Raw genomic sequence first — 25,032 nt, 5'->3', positions numbered from 1 at the left:
AAACCGGAGCACCCGGAGGAAACCCACACAGACACGGGGAGAATGTGCAAACTCCACACAGACAGTCACCCGAGGGTGGAATCGAACCCGGGTCCCTGGCGCTGTGAGGCAGCAGCGCTAACCACTGAGCCACCGGAATAGCGAAGTCTAGGAAGCTGAGAGTAATAAATGGAACAACTATATGTCTCAGATGTTCTATGCTCTAAGTTTCTCCACTTTAAAACACATTGCTTTGAAGCAATTTGTCCCCATGTAACTACTCTCTCTGGCAGGAGAAAGAGTAGCTTTATATTCCTTCGAAATTAAATACTTGGTAGTAATTTATAGTACAGCCCCTCCAGACGTTTCGAGTTTGTTTTAGTTACTGCCATTTCTGCTTTTGCTGTGATTGTGTTAGCATCAGAGATAAATACCAGTATTCCAATATCATTTACGTGGTTAGTGTTATTTACAGAAGGCAGGAATTGCTGATACTTTAGTCCCGATAATGAAAAACCTATAAACACGCAAAGAAAACAATGTAAATATAACTGCTACAAGAGCAGGTCAGAGGCTGAGAATCCTGGAGTGAGTAACTCCGGACTTTCCAAAGCTTGTCCATCATCTACAAGGCACAAGTCAGGAGTGTGATGGAATATTCCCCACTTGCCTGGATGAGTGCAGCTCCAACAACACTCAAGAAGTTTGACATCATCCAGCACAAAGCAGCCGCTTCATTTGCGCCACACCTTCAAACATCCACTCCCTCCACCACTGACGCTCAGTAGCAGCAGGATCTACAAGATGCGCTGCAGAAATTCACCAAAGATTCTCAGACAGCACCTTCCAAACCCATGACCACTTCCATCTAGAAGGACAAGGGCAGCAGATACATGGGAACACCACCACCTCCAAGTTCCCCTCCAAGTCACTCACCATCCTGACTTGGAAATATATCACCATTCCTTCACTGTTGCTGCGTCAAAATCCTGGAATTCCCTCTCTAAGGCTTTGTACCTAGAGTACACGAACGCAATGGTTCAAGAAGGCAGCTAACCACATCATCCCTAGGGCAGCTAGGGATGAGTAACAAACGCTGGCTCAGCCAGCAACGTCCAAACTTGTATAAACACAAATAATTCAGAGATGGGTCCTGAAGATATCAAGTGATGCAGCAGTGATTATTTTCTTTGGCAGTTTGTTCCAGTGTGCCATTGTGATGCACTGACTTGGAAACTGATAGTCTTTGTCGCTTGTTTCGAGGTTACCTCGTGTTTTGCTATTGCTAGCGGGCACTAGGTACTTATTTCTGTCAATTCCTATCAGAGAGCTGTGCCAGTATAAATGGAAGGATCAACATTGAGCTTCATGACTGTAAAGCGAAAAGGGCCATTCCCCTGCATTTTAATGGCCAACTCCACTGAGACAGCTGTTAAGTGCCAGGGCCCTGATAACATCAACAATGCTATCAACTTGAATTACTGAGGCTGAAAGAATGTAAGAAGCCAAATTAACATCAGTAGAGATTATCATCGTCCTGAGGGTGCTTAGCATGAGAGTATCACTTGTAATTTAACTCTCATTCACTTTATCTCGGTTATTTTGCAAAAGGTTTACACTTAATAATGTCATGAGCACTCAAGGGTTTAATTTTCTCTCATAATATACTGGTTAATACATTGACATTAAAATAATTTGCTCATTTATTTTATTTAAAACTAATTAACAAATACTTTTATTTTAAACCAATTCCAAGATGGCAGCAGGGTAGGACTCCTTAGCCCAAACTCATCTACTCTGTCTGTTTCTTTCCTTTTTGTTTCCCTTCTTTCTACTTACCTCCCGTCCCTGAGTCTCGAGCGAAGTCATCGCAGACTCCCGGCCTCAGTGAGGACTCCCAGCCCTGAGGAGAATCCAGAGCAGATGCAGTCTGGAGTCAAGCCCCACATGGTCTGGGATAGAAAGACTGTTATTCTGACCTTTTTTATTTCTTTATTTTTCTAATTTCTTCCTCTGATTTTGTACTTAAGAATCTGTACCCAGGTACCTTGGTACTAAAGATGGCACCATAAGTGGTGACTTGAAACTTTTCACTGTACTCATGTGAGTACATGTGACAATAAAGCTAATTCTAACTTTTTTCATTCGTTCACTTGCTGGCTAGGCCCAGCATTTATTGCCCAGAGGGCAGTTAACAATCGACCACATCGCTGTGGGTCTGGAGTCATATATAGGCCCAGACCAAGTGAGGATGGAAGCTTCCTTCCCTTAAGGACATTAATGAACCAGATGAGCTTTTACAGCAATGTATTCACGGTCATCGTTAGAGTCTTAATTCCAGATATTTATCGAATTCAAATCCCATGGTGGGATTCGAACCCTGATCCCCAGAACATGGCCTGGGTTTCTAAATTAACAGTCTAGTGATAATACCACTAGGCCATCTCCTACATGGTCCCATAACTGTTTTAAAATAATCTCAGCCACCGGTTTACTAAATTATACCGCAGCATTTAAACAAACCTGTCAGGGAGGTCTTGGTTCTCCACTGGAGTCAGTGGCAGACTCTGAGCGGATGAAGAGGGAGCCTTGGGGCTGGAGGGACAGGAGGAGGCTTCAAACAAAATGATAGGCCAGCAGTCCCACATCTCAGAGAGAAACAGGGCTGCTTATGGTATGGAAGCTCCGTCTCGAGAGATGACCAGAAATCTTCTGTTTGAACGTTTAAAAGGATTGGCCTCCTGAGATCTCCAAACATGACCCACATTTATTTGATTCCCAATTTTAGGCGATTGAGGATGTAATCTTTTGAGCAGTTTGATTTCAGAAAGAACTCAGAGAAGAGCAACAAGGATGATTGCAGGTGGCAGCACCTAAACTTACAAAGAAAGTCTCTTAGAAGGGAGTTTGTGAAACTTGTGAATGAGAGTTAAATTACAAGTGATACTCTCATGCTAAGCACCCTCAGGACGATGATAATCTCTACTGATGTTAATTTGGCTTCTTACATTCTTTCAGCCTCAGTAATTCAAGTTGATAGCATTGTTGATGTTATCAGGGCCATTGCGCATGGACGTAACTGCAACTGAAAACCATTAGGTACTGCCCTGGATGTTATTATCAAATTAGACTGTGAGCATAAAGCTACAGCAGAATAAAATTCAACAGCCCCAAACAAAAAATTCCACAAACAGCATTTCTTTTTCAACAAGTAGATATGTGAAAATAAGACCATTAAAAAACTAGGAACAGGAGCCGGCCATTCAGCCCCTCAATCCTGTCCCACAAATAAATATGATCATGACTGATCTGACATTCCATGTCCAGTTTCCTGCTCTTTCCCTGGTGCCCCAAATGATCAAGAATTTCTCTATCTCAGCCTTAAATATACATGCAAGCACTGCCCCAGAAACCAATTATTAACTGTGTTCTTAACTTCTTTCAACATTAGCCAATTATTTGCTTAGTTCAGCTAAATTGTCAGGAACTCCAATAGATATCTCCATGGGCAATTATGTCACAATGTTATAAAGCATGGGTGCAGGATTGATCTTTTCTCCAATAACTACCCACTCCTGCTCTGAAATAATTCTTCCATTTATCTATGATCGTCAATTGCAGCCCCTTACGAAAACATCAATTTCTTTCAAGCAAACACTTCAGTTTTTTTTTGAAGCACATCATCTATGGAGCAATATTGATTTACATAAACAGCTAAGGCCCTTGAACAGTTCCTGATTAGTTTGTATTTTTCTTGATGGATTATTGGTGCTTTGCATTCTTACTCTTCAGGAGCTGTGTGACTGGGAACGAGGAGCTGGACAATTGAAGTTACCGAAATGCGATGTGCACCCACACAGCATCCTTAATACAAGGGAAAAAAGTCACAGAACCCCACAGGTGAGTCATAGAGTCATATGACATGGAAACAGACCTTTCGGTCCAACCAGTTCAAGATCCTCATGTTCCCAAATTAAACGAGTCCCACCTGCCTGCATTGGGCCCATATCCCTCCAAGTCTTTCCTATTCATGTACTTATCCAAATGTCTTTTAAACGTTGTAAGTGTAGCCACAAACACCACTCTCTCTGGCAATTCATTCCACACACGAACCACACTCTGTGTAAAAGAAAAATTTTAAAAAGGACATGATTGATTGATTAATTGATTGACAATAAATAAAAATCAGTCAATCAATCATATCCTTTTTAAAAATCTTTCTCACCTCCCCTTAAAAACAGGCCCCACTACTTTGAATCCCCCCACTCTCAGGAAAAGACCTTTGTCATTCACCTTATCTCTGCTCGTCGTGATTTTATAAACCTCCATAAGGTCACCCCTCATGCTCCAGTGGAAAATGTCCCAGCCTATCCAGCCTCTCCTTATAACTCAAGCCCTCCATACCCAGCAACATCCTGGTAAATCTTTCTGAACGCTCTGCAGTTTAATAATATCCTTCCTATAACAGGGCGACCAGAACTGCACACAGTACTCTAGAAGAAGCCTCACCGACGTCCTTTACAACCTTAACAAGACATCCGAAGTTATTGGGTAAAAATGTACAATGTGTAGAGGAAGCTGCCAGCAAAGGTAATGCTTGGTCAAAGGGGTAACTCTAAATGGAGGTCTTAAAGGAACGAGACAAAAGCGCAAAATTTTAAGGGACACATTCCAGCAGGTGACCAACTGTAGGTGTGGCCAGCACTAATGGGCCAAAGGGCCTAAGGGATGTATGAAAAGCTAGTGTTGTGTGAAATTTGCAGAAGTCTTGAAAAGACATGGAATCCAGGGGGTGCCAGGCCAATCAGAGGCAAAATTGGCAAAAAGGTAGGAGACAAAGGGTAGTGGTTGCTTTTCAGACCGGATTGTCTGTGTGGAGTTTGCACATTCTCCCTGTGTTGGCATATGTTTCCTCCGGGTGCTCCGGTTTCCTCCCACAGTCCAAAGATGTGCAGGTTAGGTGGAATGGCCATACTAAATTGTCCGTAGTGTCCAGGGATGTACAGGGAGCTAGATGGGTTAGCCATGGGAAATACAGGGTTACAGGAATAGGGTGGGGGAATGGGTCTTGGTGGGATGCTCTTCAGAGGATTATTGTGGAGTTTATGGGCTGAATGGCCTGTTTCCACACTATAGCAATTCTATGAAGATTAGATCCCATGCTTGAGTATACGAGCTGGGAGGTCATGTTGCAGCTGAGCAGGACATTAGTTAGGCCACAAAAACTGGAAAAGCTCAGCAGGTCTAGCAGCATCTGTGGAGGAGAAAACAGAGTTAACGTTTCGGGTCCGGTGACCCTTCCTCAGAACATAGGCCGCTTAGTTAGGCCACTATTGGAACAATGCGTTCAATTCTCTCTCACTGCTATAGGAACGATGCTGTTAAATGTGAAAGAGTGCAGAAAAGATCTACAAGGATGTTGCCAGGGTTGGGGGGGTTTGAGCTACAGGGACAGGTTGAATGGGCTGGGGCTATTTTCCCTGCAGCATTGGAGGCTGAGGGGTGACCTTATAGAGGTTTATAAAATCATGAGAAGCATGAATAGGGTGAATAGCCAAGGTCTCTTCCCGAGGGTACGGGAGTCCAAAATTAGAGGGCATAGGTTTAAGGTGAGAGGAGAAAGATTTAAGAGGAGCAACTTTTTCACACAGAGGGTGGTGTGTATAGAATGAGCTGCCAGAGGAAGTGGTGGAGGCTGGTACAATTACAACATTTAAAAGGCATCTGGATGGGTACATGAATAGGAAGGGTTTAAGAGGGATAAGGGCCAAATGCTGGCAAATGGGACTGGATCAGTTTGGGACATCTGGTCGGGGTGGACGAGTTGGACCGAAGGGTCCATTTCCGTGCTGTACACCTCTATGACTTGCACAGCTTGTGAAAGTTACAGAATTAGAGAGGGTTAAGACATCTGGAATGAGAAGTTTAAACTGGGGCACTGGGAGCCAACATAGGTCAGCCTTTCTCCTGTTTGGCAGCCCCACACAGTTAGGAAAGAACAGAGATAGTAGGAAGTGCAGATGCTGGAGAATCCGAGATAACAAGGTGTAGAGCTGGATGAACACAGCAGGCCAAGCAGCATCAGAGGAGCAGGAAGGCTGACGTTTCGGGCCTAGACTAGGAAAGAACAGAGCTGGACCTGATGCAGGTTGAGGTAAAACACCTGAAGGCAAAATGTTTGCCAAACCATGTTTCAGAAAAATATTCAACAATTAAAAACCAGATTCAATTGACTTGTGTGATCTAGGAGTTAGATGAAGGTGATACTTTAAGAATAGAACAACCAGTGATTTCTCAATTGCTGTACTTAACAGCATAATACAGACACAGCTGTATGCCTGGTGGATCCTGAGTATGATGGGACTACAAATTAGCCATTGGGATAAGGGAATCAGTTTTAAGTATTTTACTAGCAAGAGCTGGTCTCATGCATTTGCAGTTTAAATTTGCAGTAAAAGAGCGCACTTTTTTTTAAGTAAAGTTATTTATGGAATGTGGGTGTTGCTGGCTGGGCCACTTCCAGTCGCCACTTGAGGGGGTGGTGGTAAGGTTGCATAGCTCCCTCTCATTCAATTAAAATGCAGAAATGTTTCACAGCACTGGCATTTGTAAACTGCTTCACAAAGTTTACAAAAAGTTCAACACGAATGCCCTTAGATTCACCGAGCAGCTCGGATGGTTTCTGTGGCAGTTCTTTGTTGCAATGAAACAGGTTTCACCCTGAGAGAGTCAGTATTTACCGTGTGTCACTGATCGTGTTATCCTCCAGCCACTCAGACTGACCCCAAAACGAGATTACTTATTGACTGTAAGTCGATGAGGACGTTGTTGAAATATAGGATACCAGGCGGCAACAAGCACTCTGTAAGACATCATCGTCATCAGTGGTTCCTCACAGATGAGGATGACGCTCTTCCACTCTTGGGTGAGTCCATAGGTAGCTGCACAGTGAAGGAATGGTGATATATTTCCAAGTCAGGATGGTGAGTGACTTGGATGGGAACTTGAAGTTGGTGGTGTTCCCATATGTCTGATGCCCTTGTCCTTCTAGATGGAAGTGGTCGTGGGTTTGGAAGGTGTTGTTGGGGCTGCACTCATCCAGGCAAGTGAGGAGCATTCCATCACACTCCTGACTTGTGCCTTGTAGATGGTGGACAGGCTTTGGGGAGTCAGGAGGTGAGTTACTTGCCGCAGTATTCCCAGCTTCTCACCTGCTCTTGTAGCCACTCTGTTAATGTGGTGAGTCCAGTTGAGTTTCTGGTCAATGGTAACCCCCCAGGATGTTGATAGTGGGGGATTCAGTGATGGTAACACCATTGAATGCCAAGGGGCGGTGGATAGATTGCCTCTTACTGGTGATGGTCATAGCCTGGCATTTGTGTGGCGTGAATGTCACTTGCCACTTGTCAGCCCAAGCCTGGATATTGTCCAGATCTTGTTGCATTTGAACATGGACTGCTTCAGTATCTGAGGAGTCACGAATGGTGCTGAACATTGTGCAATCATCGGCAAACATTCCCACTTCTGACCTTATGATGGAGGGAAGGTCATTGATGAAGCAGCTGAAGATGGTTGGGCCTAGGACACTACCCTGAGGAACTCCTGCAGAGATGTCCTGGAGCTGAGATGACTGACCTCCAACAACCACGACCATCTTCCTATGTGCCAGGTATGACACCAACCACCGGAGCGTTTGCCCCCTGATACCCATTGATTCCAGTTTTGCTAGGGCTCCTTGATGCCACACACGGTCGAATGCAGCCTTGATATCAAGGGCTGTCACTCTCATCTCACCTCTGCAATTTAGATCTTTTGTCCGTGTTTGAATCAAGGCTGTAATGAGATCAGGAGCTGCGTGGCCCTGGTGGAACTCAAACTGGGCATCACTGAGCAGGTTATTGCTGAGCCTGTGCTGTTTGATATCACTGTTACTGACACCTTCCATCACTTTCCTGATGATCGAGAGGAGACTGATGGGGGGGGCGGTAATTGGCCGGGTTGGATTTGTCCTGCTTTTTGTGTACAGGACATACTTGGGCAATTGTTGAGTAGATGCCAGTGTTGTAACTGTACTGGAACAGCTTGGCTAGGGGAGCAGCAAGTTCTGGAGCACAAGTCTTCAGTACTATTGCTGGAATGTTGTCAGGGCCCGTAGCCTTTGCAGTATCCAGTGTCTCCAACCATTTCTTGATATCACGTGGAGTGAATCAAATTGGCTGAAGACTGGTATCTGTAATGCTGGGGACCACTGGAGGAGGCTGAGATGGATCATCCACTCGGCACTTCTGGCTGAAGATTGCTGCGAAAGCTTCAGCCTTACCTTTTACCCTGATGTGCTGGGCCCTTCCATCATTGAGGATGGGGATATTTGTGGAGCCTCCTCCTCCAATGAGTTGTTTAATTGTCCACTACCATTCACGACTGGATGTGGCAGGACTGCAGAGCTTAGATCTGATCCATTGGTTGTGGGATCGCTTAGCTCTGTCTATCACTTGCTGCTCTCGCTGTTTGGCGTGCAAGTCGTCCTGTTTGGTGGCTTCACCAGGTTGATACCTCATCTTCAGGTATGCCTGGTGCTGCTCCTGGCATGCCCTCCTGCACTCTCCATTGAACCAGGGTTGATTCCCTGGCTTGATGGTAATGGTTGAGTGGGGGATATGCTGGGCCATGAGGTTACAGATTGTGCTGGAGTACAATTCTGCTGCTGTTGATGGTCCACAGCGCCTCATGGATGTCCAGTCTTCAGTTGCTGGATCTGTACGAAGTCTGTCCCATTTAGCACAATGGAAGTTATTCTCAATGCGAAGGCGGGACTTCATCTCCACAAGGACTGTGCGACGGTCACTCTTACCGATACTGTCATGGACAGATACAACTACAGCTGGCAGATTGGGAAGGATAAGGTCAAGTATGTTTTTCCCTCTTGTTGGTTCCCTCACCACCTGCCACAGACCCAGTCTCGCAGCTATGTCCTTTAGGACCCGACCAGCTCGATCTGTAGCCCTGCTGCCGAGCCACTCTTGGTGGTGGACATTGAAATCCCCCACCCAGAGTACATTTTGTGTTCTGGCTATCCTCAGTGCTTCCTCCAAATGTTGTTAACATGGAGGAGTACTGATTTATCAGCTGAGGGAGGACGGTATGTGGTAGTCAGCAGGAAGTTTCCTTTCCCATGTTTAACCTGAAGCCATGAGACTTCACAGGGTCCAGAGTCAATGTTGAGGACTCCCAGAGCAACACCCCCCCGACTGTATCCCACTGTGTCACCCCCTCTGCTGGGTCTGTCCTACTGGTGAGACAGGACATATCCAGGGATGGTGATGGTGATGGTGATGGTGGTGTCTGAGACATTGTCTGTAAGCTATGATTCTGTGAGTATGACTGTGTCAGGCTGTTGCTTGACTATTCTGTGAGACAGCTCTCCCAATTTTGGCACTACCCCCCCAGATGTTAGTGAGGGGGACTTTGCAGGGTCGACAGGGCTGTTTCTGCTGTTGTCTTTTCGGGTGCCTAGGTCGATGCCAGGTGATCCATCCAGTTTCATTTCTTTGAGACTTTGTAGCAATTGGTACAAATGAATGGCTTGCTTGGTTATTTCAGAGGGCAATTGAGAGTCGACCACATTGTTGTGGATCTGGAGTCGTATGTGGACCAGACCAGGAAAGGATGGCAGATTTCCTTCCGTGAAGGACATTAGTGAACCAGATGGATTTTTACTGACAATCAACAATGGCTTCATAGTCATTATTAGACTTGTTACACCAGATTTTTATTGAATTCAAATTTCACTATCTGCTGTGGCAGGATTTGAACCCAGGACCTCAGAACATTAGAGATAACAAGGTGTAGAGCTGGATGAACACTTCCTGCTCCTCTGATGCTGCTTGGCCTGCTGTGTTCATCCAGCTCTACACCTTGTTATCTCAGATTCTCCAGCATCTGCAGTTCCTACTACCTCAGAACATTATCTCGGTTGCTGGATTAACAGGTCCAGCGATACCACTAGACGAGCCTTGTTGGGTGCAAACCAGGAGATTCTAGATAACAACAGAAAAGGGGTTTACAATGTGTTCCTTCCTGAGAAAAGCAGAAGAATTCCCAATTACCGCTGGTTCCATTTCTAAATGTCACAACAAACATCAACTTTTCTTTATTATTCACTCATGGCCATCGCTGGCTGGGCCAGCATTTATTGCCCATCCCTAGTTGCCCCTTGAGAAGGTGAGCTGCCTTCTTGAACCGCTGCAGTCTGTGTGTTGTGTGTTGACCCACAATGCCATTAGGGATGGAATTCTAGGATTTTAACCCAGCAACAGTGAAAGGACAGCAATAAATTTCCAAGTCAGGATGGTGAGTGGCTTGGAGGGGAACTTGCAAGGGGTGGTGTTCCCATGTATCTGGTGCCCTTGTCCTTCTAGATGGAAGTGGTCATGGATTTGGAAGGTACTGTTTGAAAAAAAATGTATCATAATTGCTGGAAGGTATTTCATTGAAAGCACCTTGGTTGAATTTGGAATGAGGGAACAGACAAATAAAGACATCAATTTTGTGGAACTGCTGTTAAATATAACGTCAAGGAGCTCTATCAAAATTAGATTCAATGGGAATCAGGGAAAGATTTCCACTGATTGAAAGTATATCTGGCACAAAAGAACATGATTGTGGTTGTTAGAAGTCAATCATCTCTGCAGGAGTTCCTCAGGGTAGTATTGTAGGCCCAATCATCTTCAGCGGCTTCACCAATCAACTTCCTTCCATCATAAGGTCAGAAGTGGGGATGTTCACTGATTATTTCACAATGTTCAGTACCTTTCTTGACTCCTCAGATACTGAAGCAGTCCATGTTCAAATGCAACAAGATTTGGACAATATTCAGGCTTGGGCTGACAAGTCTGTCCCTGTTGCTCAGAAGGGAAGGGGGAAGAGGAGGAGAGCATTAGTCATTGGGGACTCCATAGTTAGGGGGACAGACAGGAGATTCTGTGGGAACGAGAGAGACTCGCGGTTGGTGTGTTGCCTCCCAGGTGCCAGGGTCCGTGATGTCTCGGATCGTGTTTTCAGGATCCTTAAGGGGGAGGGGGAGCAGCCCCTAGTCATGGTCCACATAGGCACCAACGACATAGGTAGGAAAAGGGATGGGGACGTAAGGCAGAAATTCAAGGAGCTAGGGTGGAAGCTTAGAGCGAGAACAAACAGAGTTGTTATCTCTGGTTTGTTACCCGTGCAACGTGCTAGCGAGGCGAGGAATAGGGAGAGAGAGCAGTTGAACACGTGGCTACAGGGATGGTGCAGGAGGGAGGGATTCAGATACCTGGATAATTGGGGCTCATTCTGGGGTAGGTGGGACCTCTACAAACGGGATGGTCTACACCTGAACCAGAGGGGTACCAATATCCTGGGGGGGAAATTTGCTAATGCTCTTCGGGAGGGTTTAAACTAATTCAACAGGGGGGTGGGAACCTGCATTGTAGCTCCAGTGTACAGGAGGTTGAGAGTAGTGAGGTCATAAATAAGGTTTCAAGGTCACAGGAGTGTACCGGCAGGCAGGAAGGTGGTTTGAAGTGTGTCTACTTCAATGCCAGGAGCATCCGGAATAAGGTGGGTGAACTTGCAGCATGGGTTGGTACCTAGGACTTCAATGTTGTGGCCATTTCGGAGACATGGATAGAGCAGGGACAGGAATGGTTGTTGCAGGTTCCGGGGTTTAGATGTTTCAGTAAGATCAGGGAAGGTGGTAAAAGAGGGGGAGGTGTGGCATTGTTAGTCAAGGACAGTATTACGGTGGCAGAAAGGACGTTTGATGACAACTCGTCTACTGAGGTAGTATGGGCTGAGGTTAGAACCAGGAAAGGAGAGGTCACCCTGTTGGGAGTTTTCTATAGGCCTCCGAAAAGTTCCAGAGATGTAGAGGAAAAGATTGCAAAGATGATTCTGGATAGGAGCGAAAGTAACAGGGTAGTTGTTATGGGGGACTTTAACTTTCCAAATATTGACTGGAAACGCTATAGTTCGAGTACTTCAGATGGGTCAGTTTCTGTCCAATGTGTGCAGGAGGGTTTCCTGACACAGTATGTAGATAGGCCAACAAGAGGCGAGGTCACATTGGATTTGGTACTGGGTAATGAACCAGGCCAGGTGTTAGATTTGGAGGTAGGTGAGCACTTTGGTGATAGTGACCACAATTCGGTTACGTTTACTTTAGCGATGGAAAGGGATAGGTATATACCGCAGGGCAAGAGTTATAGCTGGGAGAAAGGCAATTATGAGGCGATGAGGCAAGATTTAGGATGCATAGGATGGAGAAGGAAACTGCAGGGGCTGGGCACAACTGAAATGTGGAGCTTGTTCAAGGAACAGCTACTGCGTGTCCTTGAGAAGTATGTACCTGTCAGGCAGGGAGGAAGTGGTCGAGCGAGGGAACCGTGGTTTACTAAAGAAGTTGAATCTCTTGTCAAGAGGAAGACAGAGGCTTATGTAGAGATGAGGCATGAAGGCTCAGTGAGGGCGCTTGAGAGTTACAAGTTAGCCAGGAAGGACCTAAAGAGAGAGCTAAGAAGAGCCAGGAGGGGACATGAGAAGTCTTTAGCAGGTAGGATCAAGGAAAACCCTAAAGCTTTCTATAGGTATGTCAGGAATAAAAGAATGACGAGAGTAAGATTGGGGCCGGTCAAGGACAGTAGTGGGAAGTTGTGCGTGGAGTCCGGAGAGATAGGAGAGGTGCTAAATGAATATTTTTCGTCAGTATTCCACAGGAAAAAGACAATGTAGTCGAGGAGAATACTGAGGTACAGGCAATTAGATTAGACGGGATTGAGGTTCATAAGGAGGAGGTGTTAGCAATTCTGGAAGGTGTGAAAATAGATAAGTCCCCTGGGCCGGATGGGATTTATCCTAGGATTATCTGGGAAGCTAGAGAGGAGATTGCAGAGCCTTTGGCTTTGATCTTTATGTCGTCATTGTCTTCAGGAATAGTGCCAGAAGACTGGAGACTAGCAAACGTTGTCCCCTTGTTCAAGAAGGGGAGTAGAGACAACCCTGGTAATTATAGACCAGTGAGCCTTACTTCGGTTGTGGGTAAAGTGTTGGAAAGGATTATAAGAGATAGGATTTATAATCATCTAGAAAGGAATAATTTGATTAGGGATAGTCAACACGGTTTTGTGAAGGGTAGGTCGTGCCTCACAAACCTTATTGAGTTCTTTGAGAAGGTGACCAAACAGGTGGATGAGGGTAAAGCAGTTGATGTGGTGTATTTGGATTTCAGTAAAGCGTTTGATAAGGTTCCCCATGGTAGGCTATTGCAGAAAATATGGAGGCATGGGATTGAGGGTGATTTAGCGGTTTGGATCAGAAATTGGCTAGCTGTAAGAAGACAGAGGGTGGTGGTTGATGGGAAATGTTCATCCTGGAGTTCAGTTACTAGTGGTGTACCTCAAGGATCTGTTTTGGGGCCACTGCTGTTTGTCATTTTTATAAATGACCTGGATGAGGGCGTAGAAGGATGGGTTAGTAAATTTGCGGATGACACCAAAGTCGGTGGAGTTGTGGATAGTGCGGAAGGATGTTGCAGGTTACAGAGGGACATAGATAAGCTGCAGAGCTGGGCTGAGAGGTGGCAAATGGAGTTTAATGCGGAAAAGTGTGAGGTGATTCACTTTGGAAGGAGTAACAGGAATACAGAGTACTGGGCTAATGGTAAGATTCTTGGTAGTGTGGATGAGCAGAAAGATCTCGGTGTCCATGTGCATAGATCACTGAAAGTTGCCACCCAGGTTGATAGCATTGTTAAGAAGGCGTACAGTATGTTAGGTTTTATTGGTAGAGGGATTGAGTTTCAGAGCCATGAGGTCATGTTGCAGCTGTACAAAACTCTGATGCGGCCGCACGTGGGAGTATTGCGTACAGTTCTGGTCACCGCATTATAGGAAGGATGTGGAAGCATTGGAAAGGGTGCAGAGGAGATTTACCAGGATATTGCCTGGTATGGAGGGAAGGTCTTATGAGGAAAGGCTGAGGGTTTTGAGGCTGTTTTCGTTAGAGAGAAGAAGGTTAAGAGGCGACTTGATAGAGACATACAAGATGATTAGAGGATTAGATAGGGTGGACAGTGGGAGCTTTTTTCCTCGGATGGTGATGCCTAGCACGAGGGGACATAGCTTTAAATTGAGGGGTGATAGATACAAGACAGATGTCAGAGGTAGGTTCTTTACTCAGAGAGTAGTAAGGGCGTGGAATGCCCTGCCTGCAAAAATAGTAGACTCGCCCACTTTAAGGGCATTTAAATGGTCATTGGATAAACATATGGATGATAATGGAATAGTTTAGGTTAGATGGGCTTCAGATTGGTTTCACAGATCGGCGCAACATCGAGGGCCGAAGGGACTGTACTGTGCTGTAATGTTCTATGTTCTATGTTCTATGTTCTAAGTGGTAAGTAACATTTGTGCCACACAAATGCCAGGCAATGACCATCTCAAACAAGAGATAATCTAAGCATCACCGACTTGCCAATCAACATCCTAGAGGTTACCATTGACCAGAAACACCGTGGCTACAAAAGCAGGTCAAAGGCTGGGAATCCTATAGTAACTCACCTCCTGACTCCCCAGATCCTGTCCGCCATCTACAAGGCACTAGTCAGGAGTGTGATGGAATACTCCCCACTTGCCTGGATGGGTGCAGCTCCAATAACACTCAAGAAGCTTGACATCATTGAGGACAAAGCAGCCACATCTACAAGCATCCACTCCCTCCGCCACCGACGCTCAGTAGCAGCAGTGTGTACTATCTACAAGATGCGCTGCAGAAATTCACCAAAGATCCTCAGACAGCACCTTCCCAACCCACGACCACTTCCATCTAGAAGGACAAGGGCAGCAGATACATGGGAACACCACCACTTGCAAGTTCCCCTCCGAGTTACTCACCATCCTGACTTGGAAAGATATCGCTGTTCCTTCACTGTCACTGGAATTCTCTCCCTAATAGCAAAGTGGATCAACCCACAGCAGGAAGGCTACAGTGGTTCAAGAAGGCCGCTCACCATCTCCTTCTCAAGGGCAACTAGGGACAGGCTATATATGCTGGCCTAGTCAGTGACGCCCATGTCCTATGAATGAACAAATCAAAAATCTCTTCAGCTTTAAAATAAAAGCGAAAGTTGGAAATGCAGTCTGTCTGGTTTTATGTTCTGTACTTGATTTGGAGTTACTGATAGCCATGAAACCCATACCCATGAGTTAGCCCATGTCTGGTAATTATCATCTTCAGAAAGTGGGCGGTCTGAACTAGGCAGAGTCAAAGTGGGCTGTAGTTAGTTAGAAAATTGCCCTTGAAAATGGCAACTCAGAACAAGACAAACTGTTCCCTTTGATTAAGTAATTCAACATCAGAGTTAACAAAGATCAACAGTGGCTTCAGGTCACTGTTAACAACTGCTCTGAGAGTTCGTTAACTGACACATCTGCCATCGCATGCCTAACCTGTGAATCCAACTGTGGGTTCTGATAGTTATCATCTTAAAGATGCTGTTGCCTGAACCAGATAAGCAACCGGAAGATTTTCAACGCTGCATGTTGCCAACATTTAGCAGTTTGACTATCAGCAGTGTCCCTCCTTATTAATTGGGGTCTCCAACCATTTCCTCTGCTGAACCGAGATAAATCTCCTTAGATTTGAGAAGTTATAAACGCCCCTGTGCACTCCATGTTGGGCAAACAGAAATGTGGTGTTTGTTTGTTGAGAAATTTGTTGGCAGCAATGGTGTGAAGGAGCCGGTGTTAGACTGGGGTAGACAAAGTCAGAAGTCACACAACAGCAAGTTACAACCCACAGGGTGGCTCAGTGGTTAGCACTGCTGCCTCACAGCGCCAGGGTCCCGGGTTCGATTCCACCCTCGGGCAACCGTCTGCGTGGAGTTTGCACATTCTCCCCGTGTCTGCGTGGGTTTCCTCCCACAGTCCAAAGCTGTGCAGGTTAGGGTGGATTGGCCATGGGAAATACAGAGGTATGGAAGTGGGACTGGGTGGGATGCTCTGAGGGTTGGTGTGGACTGAAATGGCCTGCTTGCACATTGCAGGCATTGTATGATTCAGTGAGGTTTATTTGAAATCATAAACCTTTGGAGCTCTGTTCCTTCTCTGCTCTGAAAGCTTGTGATTTCAAATAAATTTGTTGGGCTGTAACCTGGTGTCATGTAATCTCTGACCTTGAGAAATTCATTCTCAGTGATGGGTCAGTCTGCAAGTCTGATCCTTGACTAGCCGGTCAGAAATATTTGCACCAATTAGAATGTGCCCAAAAAGCACGGCTTGAGAGAATCATTGTAGAATGGGAAAGAAATGCACCTGGAAACCCAGAGAGTTTGCCAAGATAATTAAGAAGGTAATTAATCATCTCGCTGATTTATGGGTAACAATCTGTTTGAAAGGGTCACTGGACTCAAGATTTTAACTCTGCTTTCTCTCCACAGATGCTGCCAGACCTGCCGAGTTTCTTCAGCAATTCTGTGTGCGTGTTTAAAACTTGGTGCATCCTAACTACACTGCCGCAGCAAACCCCACATTATAAAATGATTCAGTTTTGAAAACAACACTTGTCTTATCTGGTAAACATTTCCTCTTTCTTAAAATAAAAATGCAAATTTTATCCAGAATTTATCGATGTTCTGACGATGTCATTTCGATAAAAATGCAGCGAGTTTCTCCTGCCGCCCTTGCATCCCGCACCAAATGTTTGCAGCACCAAAAACCATTGGAAACTGGAGCTATTTAGATAAATGTTGTAGGGAGTAACAGAAATCTGCTGGGTGCACTCGGGCCAGTTAGCTCAGTTGGTTGGACAACCAGTTTATGATGCAGAATGACACCAACAGTGTGGATTTGATTCCCACAGTGGCTGAAGGACTCTCCTTCTCAACATCTCCCCTCACTTCAGGCATGGTGGCTGTTAAACCACCATCAGTTCTCCCTCTCCCTCTCTAATGACTGAGCAGTCCTCTGGGACTATGCTGGACTCTATTGAAAGATTTGTTGGTTGGATCGTGACTAATGTGTTTGCTGAAGGGATGTGTGGGTTGATAAACTGGCACAGTGTGTCTGCGTTAAGATCGGATTTAAACCAGACGCAAGGCTCCAGATATGTGAGAGCTGACCAGATTGTCAGCATAACAAACTATGGTTGATCACAGGGCTCTGCTGTGCAAGGACAGTACAGTTCAACACATGCTACAAGAGCTATTGTGAAACAGCCAACGTGAGTATTTGTGAACAGGCTGGCCTGAGGGGTCAAGGTTCATTAAGAGAAGACTTCTTCCAGTGAAAACGAGCAGATGCCCTAATGGGTGATAGGCCAGCTGACTGTTATGGGTGACACATTTGCCAGCCCTCAAACAGCTGAAGACTGGACAGTATCACGGTTTGATCTCACAGGCTGCCTGCACGGTAAAGGGTAAGAACAGAATGTGTGACTCAGGGCAATGTCCAGCTCGCTCAGGGACGGGAGTCACATGGGGTGGGGCACTGGTCATCTGTTACAGTTTAAGCCAGGAACAAGTCCATGTAAACCAGGTCATTTGAGAGTCTAAGGCATTGTATGGGTACACTCGTGGTGTATTACTGCCAGTGCAATATTTCTGTCAAATACCTTGCTGCAAAAAGACCAACTGGGTACATGCCATCATTGGGACTTCCTTAGCTTATTCATATCTAGAGTAAACCAAACAGATCTGGGAATTTAAGAATACAAGCCTGATCAGCTTTATCTCTTCACTGCAGAGCATTAGGATAAGCATCTGACGCAGATTTTATTTTTAAAAGATTGTTACGCTTATAGTTTAGACTTGCATCGTATGTGCCAGGAGCCAATTAATATTCAAAACTGAAAGTAAACGACTTCAAATTTCTCCACTTACTTCATTTTCTCACATCTCTCACAAGTTGTCACCACATCCTTCGACTTATTGTTAAGCACAACAGCCTTTGACAAACACTGTAATGTCTCGAATCTCACACAATCTCTGAAATTCGAGAGCCCCCCACCATATGGGCCGTGCCCTGCCCAGCCCCTGTTCAGAGACAGGAGGCCAACGCTGAGGGGACTCAGTCAGTTCGCCAGTTGGGGGCGTCTTGTTTTTAGGGAAGAGAGGATAAAAAGAGCAAAAATCCAAGTCAGTGTAATCATGAAGCTCATTTGTGGCTATACTGACATCAACTGACATTTACACACACTCTCGGTCCATAAGACCATTTGCAATAGGAACAGAACAATGCCCTTTGACCCCTCTGTCATTCAATGGGATCATAGCTGATCCGACGTTCCTCATGTCCACTTTCCTGACTTTTCCCCATACCCTTGATTCCCAACTGATCAAGAATCTATCTATATAAAAACCGGAAAAAACTGGATGCTGTAAATCAGGAACAAAAACAGAAATTGCTGGAAAAGCTCAGCAGGCCTGGCAGCATCTGTGAAGGAAAAATCAGAGTTAATGTTTTGGGTCCGGTGACCCTTCCTCAGAACCTACCTAGAATCTATCTCAGCCTTCAACAAACACAAGGTCTCTGCGTCCACAGCTTTCTGTGGCAAGGAGCTCCAAAGACTCTCAACCCTCTGAAGAAATTCATCCTCACCTCTGTCTTAAATTTGTGCCCCTTCATTCTTAGGCTATGCCCTTTGTTACTAACCTCTCCCATGAGGGGGAATCATCCTCTCAGCATTTACCCTGTCAAGCCCTTTAAGGAACCTATATGCTTGAATGAGATCACCCCTCATTCCTCTAAATTCCGGTGCCAACCTGTTTAACATTTCCACGCCAGAATTTGTCCAAATAAACCTTCCCTGAGCTGCCTCAGTGGTCAGGGGACAGTTAAGACAATTGGAAACAAGTTAATGTGCCACCAACATTCAAAGTGGCTGACAAAACAGATGAAAGGAAATTCCTGAACCATTAGCTCCAGTTCCACTCCTTGTAAAATAACAGATGAAGTTTGTTGTGATTGTGATGAGGTCAACCACCTCGTAGAATGAGTTCCCTGATTGGACCAGATTAACAGCCCCAATCAGGGAGCCCTGGCTGACACAAAAGATTCTAAGGGACAAGATCTATGAGCATTTGGAAATAAATGGACTGATTAGCAATAAATAGCATGGTTCTGCGCAGGGGAGATCATGCCTCTCTAATTTGATTGAGTTTTTTGAGGAGGTGACGAAGATGATTGATGAGGGAAAAACAGTTGACGTTGTCTATATGGACTTCAGTAAAGCCTTTGACAAGGTCTCCTCATGGCACACTGGGACAAAAGGTGAAGTCACATGGTATCAGGGGTGAGCTGGGAAGATGGATACAGAACTGGCTTAGTCATAGGAGACAGAGGGTAGTGGTGGAAGGATGCTTTTCCGAATGGGGAATTGTGACAGTGGTGTTCCACAGGGTTCGTGCTGGGACCTCTGCTGTTCATGGTCTACATAAATGATTTGGAGGGAAACATGGCTGGTCTAATAAATACATTTGCGGAAGATATAAAGATCGGTGGAGTTTTGGATAGTGAGGAGGTTTGCCAGAGGATACAGCAGGAGGTATGCGCAGAAAAGTGGCAGATGGAGTTTTATCCAGACAAATGAGGTGATGCATTTTGGAAGGTTAAGTATACGTGGAAATTATACAGTGAATGGCAGAACCTTTAGCAGTATTGATATGCAGTGGGATCTGGGTGTGCAGGTCCACGGATCACTGAAGGTGGCAGCGCAGGTAGATAAAGTAGTAAAAAAGGCCTATGGCATGCTTGCCTTCATTGGAAGGGGCACTGAATATGAGTACAGACGAGTTATGCTGCAGCTTTATAGAACTTTAGATAGACCATGCTTGGAATATTGTGTACAGTTCTGGTCACCACACTACCAGAAGGACATGAATACTTTGGAGAGGGTACGGAAAAGGTTTACTAGGAAGTTGCCTGGTATGGGGGATTTTAGCTATGAAGTAAGGTTGGATAGACTGGGTTTATTTTCACTGGAACGTAAGAGGTTGAGGGACAACCTGATAGACGTTTATAACATTGTGAATGGCATGGATAGAGTGGAAAGAATGAGGAATTTTTCCCAGGGTGGAGGGGTCAATTACTCAAGGACACAGGTTCAAGGTGCAGGGGGAGAAGTCTAAGAGATGTGAGAAGCAAGTTCTTCACACAAAGGGTGGGGAGTGCCTGCAACACACTGCCAGAGGTGGTGGTGGAAGCAGACACAATAGCAGCTTTCAAGAAACACCTGGACAACTACATGAATAGGAAGGGAATAGAGGGATACAGATCCTGAAATGAAGACAGTTTTAGTATGGAAGGGCAAAACGTGTTTGAACAGGCTTGGAGGGTCGAAGGGTCTGTTCCTGTGCTGTATTGTTCTTTGTTCTAAACGGGTGAGTGTCGGGGATATCAGGTCTCTGTATGCCTGACTCAGAGAGAGACTGGGCTATTGTTAAAAGCTATGCATTTGCAAATAAAGGGTCAAAAACAAAGCTGCTGGAAAAGCTCAGCAGGTCTCAGAGAAAGGGTCACCGGACCCGAAACGTTAACTCTGTTTTCTCCTCCACAGATGTTGCCAGACCTGCTGAGCTTTTCCAGCAACTTTGTTTTTGTTTGTGTTGGAAAAACCCATTTGGCTCGCTAATGCCCTTTAGGGAAGGAAACTGCTATCCTTACCTGGTCTGGCCTACATGTGACTCCAGACCCACAGCGAAGGGGTTGACTCTGAACTGTCCTCTGGGCAATAAAGGATGGGCAATAAATGCTGCTTAGCCTGTGATGCCCTCATCCCGTTAATGAATAAAGGGAAAAGAAATTACAAGTTAACTTATTGCAGACGAAAGCAAAATACTGGAAATCTGAAATAAAAGCACAAAGTAGTGAAGAAACTCAGCAGGTCTGACAATATCTGTAGACAGTGAAACAGTTGATGTTGAACCTAGTAGGATTCTTCTTCAGAACACATTCAGGGTTAGGGTTAGGACCTGAACTGGTTCTGAAGATAACTTAGACCATACTTAATGTTGACAGTCTCTGAAGAAGGGTCTAGGTCCGAAATGTCAGCCTTCCTGCTCCTCTGATGCTGCTTGGCCTGCTGTGTTCATCTAGCCAACGTAATCAGCCTGGTTATAGTCTCTTCCGCCCACTTCCTTCCGGTACAAGATACAAAACGTTTGAAAGCACGTGCCAACAGATTCAAGAACGGCTTCTTCTGCTCTGCTATCTGACTGATGAACACACCTCTCATGAATTAGAGTTGATCATTCTCTGCAACTGTAACGCTACATTCTGCATTCTGTTCTGTTACCCTGATGTATTTATGTAAGTTTTCATTTGCCTGTATAGCATACACAATACTTTGCACTGTGTCTCGTGTGACAATAATAAACCAGATATAATCGAAGGCCTACTGAGTTTCTCAAGCGTGTTTCGTCTATTGCCTATAGATAGGTAAAGCAAAAGGGTACCGATTCTCCAGGAATAATTTTTGAAATAGACAAGGATGCATGTAAAGGCATCTCACCTAACCCGATTCTCAACAGGTCCAAACAATAAAGAGGAAGTTATCAACAAAACCAACGAAACGTTGAGAATGTGATCAAAGCAGCAGAATATAAATCAAGGGATGGGATAAATCAAAGTATATACTGTTCTAGTCTGGTCTTCAACAAACAAGATTTTGAGGCATAGGAAGCAGTGCAAAGCCAAGAGGCTGTAACCCTTGTTTAGGTGGGTAGGTGGCGTGGGTAGGAAAAAGGTGGAAAGGTGGTCTCAGCTATAAAGAAAAACTGGTGAAACATGGGCTTTTCCAGCCTGGACAGTTGGTGGTAGAAATGTGGGCTCTTAGGGGGATACGTATTAGGGCAAATATATCAAGAACATTACATTAGTGTAAGATAACAGTTTGAGAGTTGGACAATGTCCAAACAAGAAAAAAGTCACAATTTTCGGAAACAATTCTTTGTTATTTGAAGTGTGATGAACCCTTGGAGTGGATTTCCAGATAGGTAAAGAATCTGGAATAACTCAGTCATCAAATGTCACTTGGAGGGGGTTAGGATCTCTCTACAGGATGCATCAAAGTGGGCTGAATGGCCATTTACCTTGGAAAACTCTAATCCACTCTTGCCCCAATCACTTAGTTGAAAAACAAAATCAAAGAACTGCAGACTCTGGAAATTGGAAACAAAATCTAAAATTGCTGGAAAAACTCAGCAGGTCTGGAAGCAACTGTGGAGCGAAAGCAGAGTTTCGAGTCCTTTCAGAACTGAAGAAGGGTCACTGGACCCAAAACACTAACTCTGCTTTCTCTCCCCTTTTTTTGACATATTGGTTGCTATTTGAGACAATAGCTTTCAAATTACCAATGGCAGTATTAGCAAGTCAATGTTAAAAACATTTTTCAGGTGTATGTCTGCTCCTTCAGTGCAGGTGATGACCTACAATACTAAATAGGTGATACCTCTGCTCAAAAAATAGACAAAAGACCGTGTGATATTTTCACCCTTTAAACAATTGCTGGATCCGAATCCCTCGATGTTTGTGACTCAGTGCCAGCGATTTGCGATCAAAAAGAAATCAGCCAAAAGAGAAAGATAACAGGGAGCTTGAAAATAGATTATGAGCTGGAAACTGGACTTCGAAAACTTGCTCTGTAAGATGATTTGTGAAAGCATAAAGTGGGGAAGAGCATATTACACATCCAACAGTGGGGCAGCACGGTGGCTCAGTGGTTAGCACTGCTGCCTCACAGCAGCAGGGACCCGGGTTCGATTCCAGCCTCGGGCAACTGTCTGTGTGGAGTTTGCACATTCTCCCCATGTCTGCATGGGTTTCCTCCGGGTGCTCCGGTTTCCTCCCACAATCCAAAGATGTGCAGGTTGGGGTGGACTGGCCATGCTAAATTGCCCGTAGCGTTCAGGGATGTGTAGGCTAGGTGGGTTAGACATGGGAAAATGCAGGGGTAGGGGAATGAGTCTGGATGGGATGCTCTTTGGAGGGGTGGTGTGGACTTGCTGGGCCGAATGACCTGTATGCACACTGTAGGGGTTCTGTGAACAGGGTGGAGGGGTGTGTCTGGGTGGGTTGTTCCTCAAAGTGTTGACACTGTAGGAACCCTATCGGGCACGGGTTGGGGGGCAGGAGGTCATTTGGGGTGCTGGAAAAGGCAGAAGGAATTTCTCATTGCAAGGCAGTTTATTAAAACCTAGCTGACGTGTTGCTGGGTGGAGAGAAAGGTGGGGTCATGGCCGAGCCTAGATCTCGGAAGTTCAGCACTTTTGTTGCAGTAACGCTCTGCTGCCATCGGTGGATTGACAAAAGACGCATTTTGATTTGGCAGCTCTTACCCCTCCCCCCCACGCCCCCCACCCCCAGCCCCCACCGAGTGCTTACTAGGTCAGGACGATGGCAACTGCGTCATTGAGAACGCTCTCCCCAAACAGCAGCGTGTAGAGTTGTACATCTACGTTGAGCTCGTGGAAGATGGCGAGCACGGTCACTGTGTGCGGGGAAAAATAAGACACTCTTTTATTCAAACATTACAGGGATGGGGAGGCCGTGATGTGTCACATTAACTGAAAACCAAAACCCAAAAAACCCACCTTAATCTAAGCCCCATGTTGTCAACCACATTGCTGTGGGTCTGGAGACACATGTTGGCCAGACCAGGTAAGGACAGCAGTTTCCTCCCCTAAAGGACATTAGTGAACCAGATGGGTTTTTCCAACAATCAACAATGGTTTCACGGTCATATTAGATTCTTAATTCCAGATATTTATTGAATCCAAATTCCACCATCTGCCATGGCGGGATTCAAACCCAGGTCCCCAGAATGTTATTTGGGTCTCTGCATTAGCAGTCAAGCGATAATACCGCTAGGCCATCGCCTTCCCTGATGATTTGAGACTAGGGTTCTGCTGTGGTTCACGGCTCCCCACCCCCCAAACCCCTTCCATTTACAGAAGAGACCCAGGTGTGCAAAATTGTCAGGGTTGGCAAAGGGGGAGCTTAGAACTTTTCACCCTCACAATGAAGCTGGTGAGGGTTGGGAGTGCTGTGTGCTGGATTGCCATCCATGTCCTTATCATGCACCAGCAAAAACTGCCAGAGTGGGAACAGGGCAAGGAATCCCTGAATTAGAAACATAGAAAATAAGAGGAGTAGGTTATTCAGCCCTTTGAGCCTGCTTCCCCATTCAATACGATCATAGCTGAACGTCCAACTCAGTTCTCCATTTCCCACTTTCTCCCCATACCCTTTGATCCCTTTAGCCTCATGAACTATATCTAACTCCTTCTTAAAATATTCAGGGTATTGGCCTCAACCACTTTCTGTGGCAGAGATTTCCACAGGCTCACCACTATCTGGGTGAAAACATTTCTCCGCATCTCAGTCCTAAATGGTCGATCCTGTATCCTTAGACAGTGACCCCTGGTTCTGGACTCCTGGGTCATCGGGAATGTGATGGATGATCACATGGTAACGATCACAAGTTGGCTTTGCATGGCAAAGGCTTGGGCCTCTATACTTCCAGCACTAGAATCTCATGTCTTACTTCACTTGTAACAGGGACGTTTATATTTTCAAAGACAACCAGTGGCAACCAGTGGGATTGTGGCTGCTCAAGAACTGTGTGCCCCTCGGCATCAATGAGCTTACCCCACAAAATAATGTCAGATCAAGTTCACATGATTTTTACTCTTAGTGTTAATGCACATGGCCCCCTGGGGCAGTCAATGAGTTTGATGGTGTCAGCAATGTAAACAACTGCTGGTTACAGTGATCAGCGGGCCTAAGGGGAGGAAAGGGAGAGGGTCGCATTATCCTGTCCACCTGCCACTGATCAAACCCCTCCATCAGAATTCTGGGAATCTAGGCATGGACAAACCTGGGGGCCTGAGCAGTGGAAAACATGATCAATGTAGTAATAATGAACGCAGTGGATGTACCTTAGGTGGATGATAAAGTTTTTGATGGGAGGTTGGCACTGGGGGGGGGGGGGGGGGGGGGGGGGGGGGGGGGGGGGGGGGGGGGG

The 25,032-nt window shown here is 45.6% G+C and overlaps 1 protein-coding gene across 1 annotated transcript in view; it reads right to left on the bottom strand.

Annotated features, from left to right (window-relative positions):
• LOC125484701 (sodium/hydrogen exchanger 9-like) overlaps window positions 1-25,032 on the bottom strand; it is a 54,460-nt gene that overhangs the window by 26,652 nt on the left and 2,776 nt on the right. The window contains exon 2 of the mRNA XM_048604492.1: window positions 23,391-23,496. Within this exon, the coding sequence (XP_048460449.1) occupies window positions 23,391-23,496 (106 nt within the window). The remainder of the gene's footprint in view (window positions 1-23,390; window positions 23,497-25,032) is intronic.

Source organism: Rhincodon typus, chromosome 13, assembly GCF_021869965.1.
Source record: "Rhincodon typus isolate 14 chromosome 13, sRhiTyp1.1, whole genome shotgun sequence".
NCBI classification, from domain to species: Eukaryota; Metazoa; Chordata; class Chondrichthyes; order Orectolobiformes; family Rhincodontidae; genus Rhincodon; species Rhincodon typus.
Note: the sequence above shows the minus strand (reverse complement) of the source record. Positions and strands in the feature narration are given on the sequence as shown.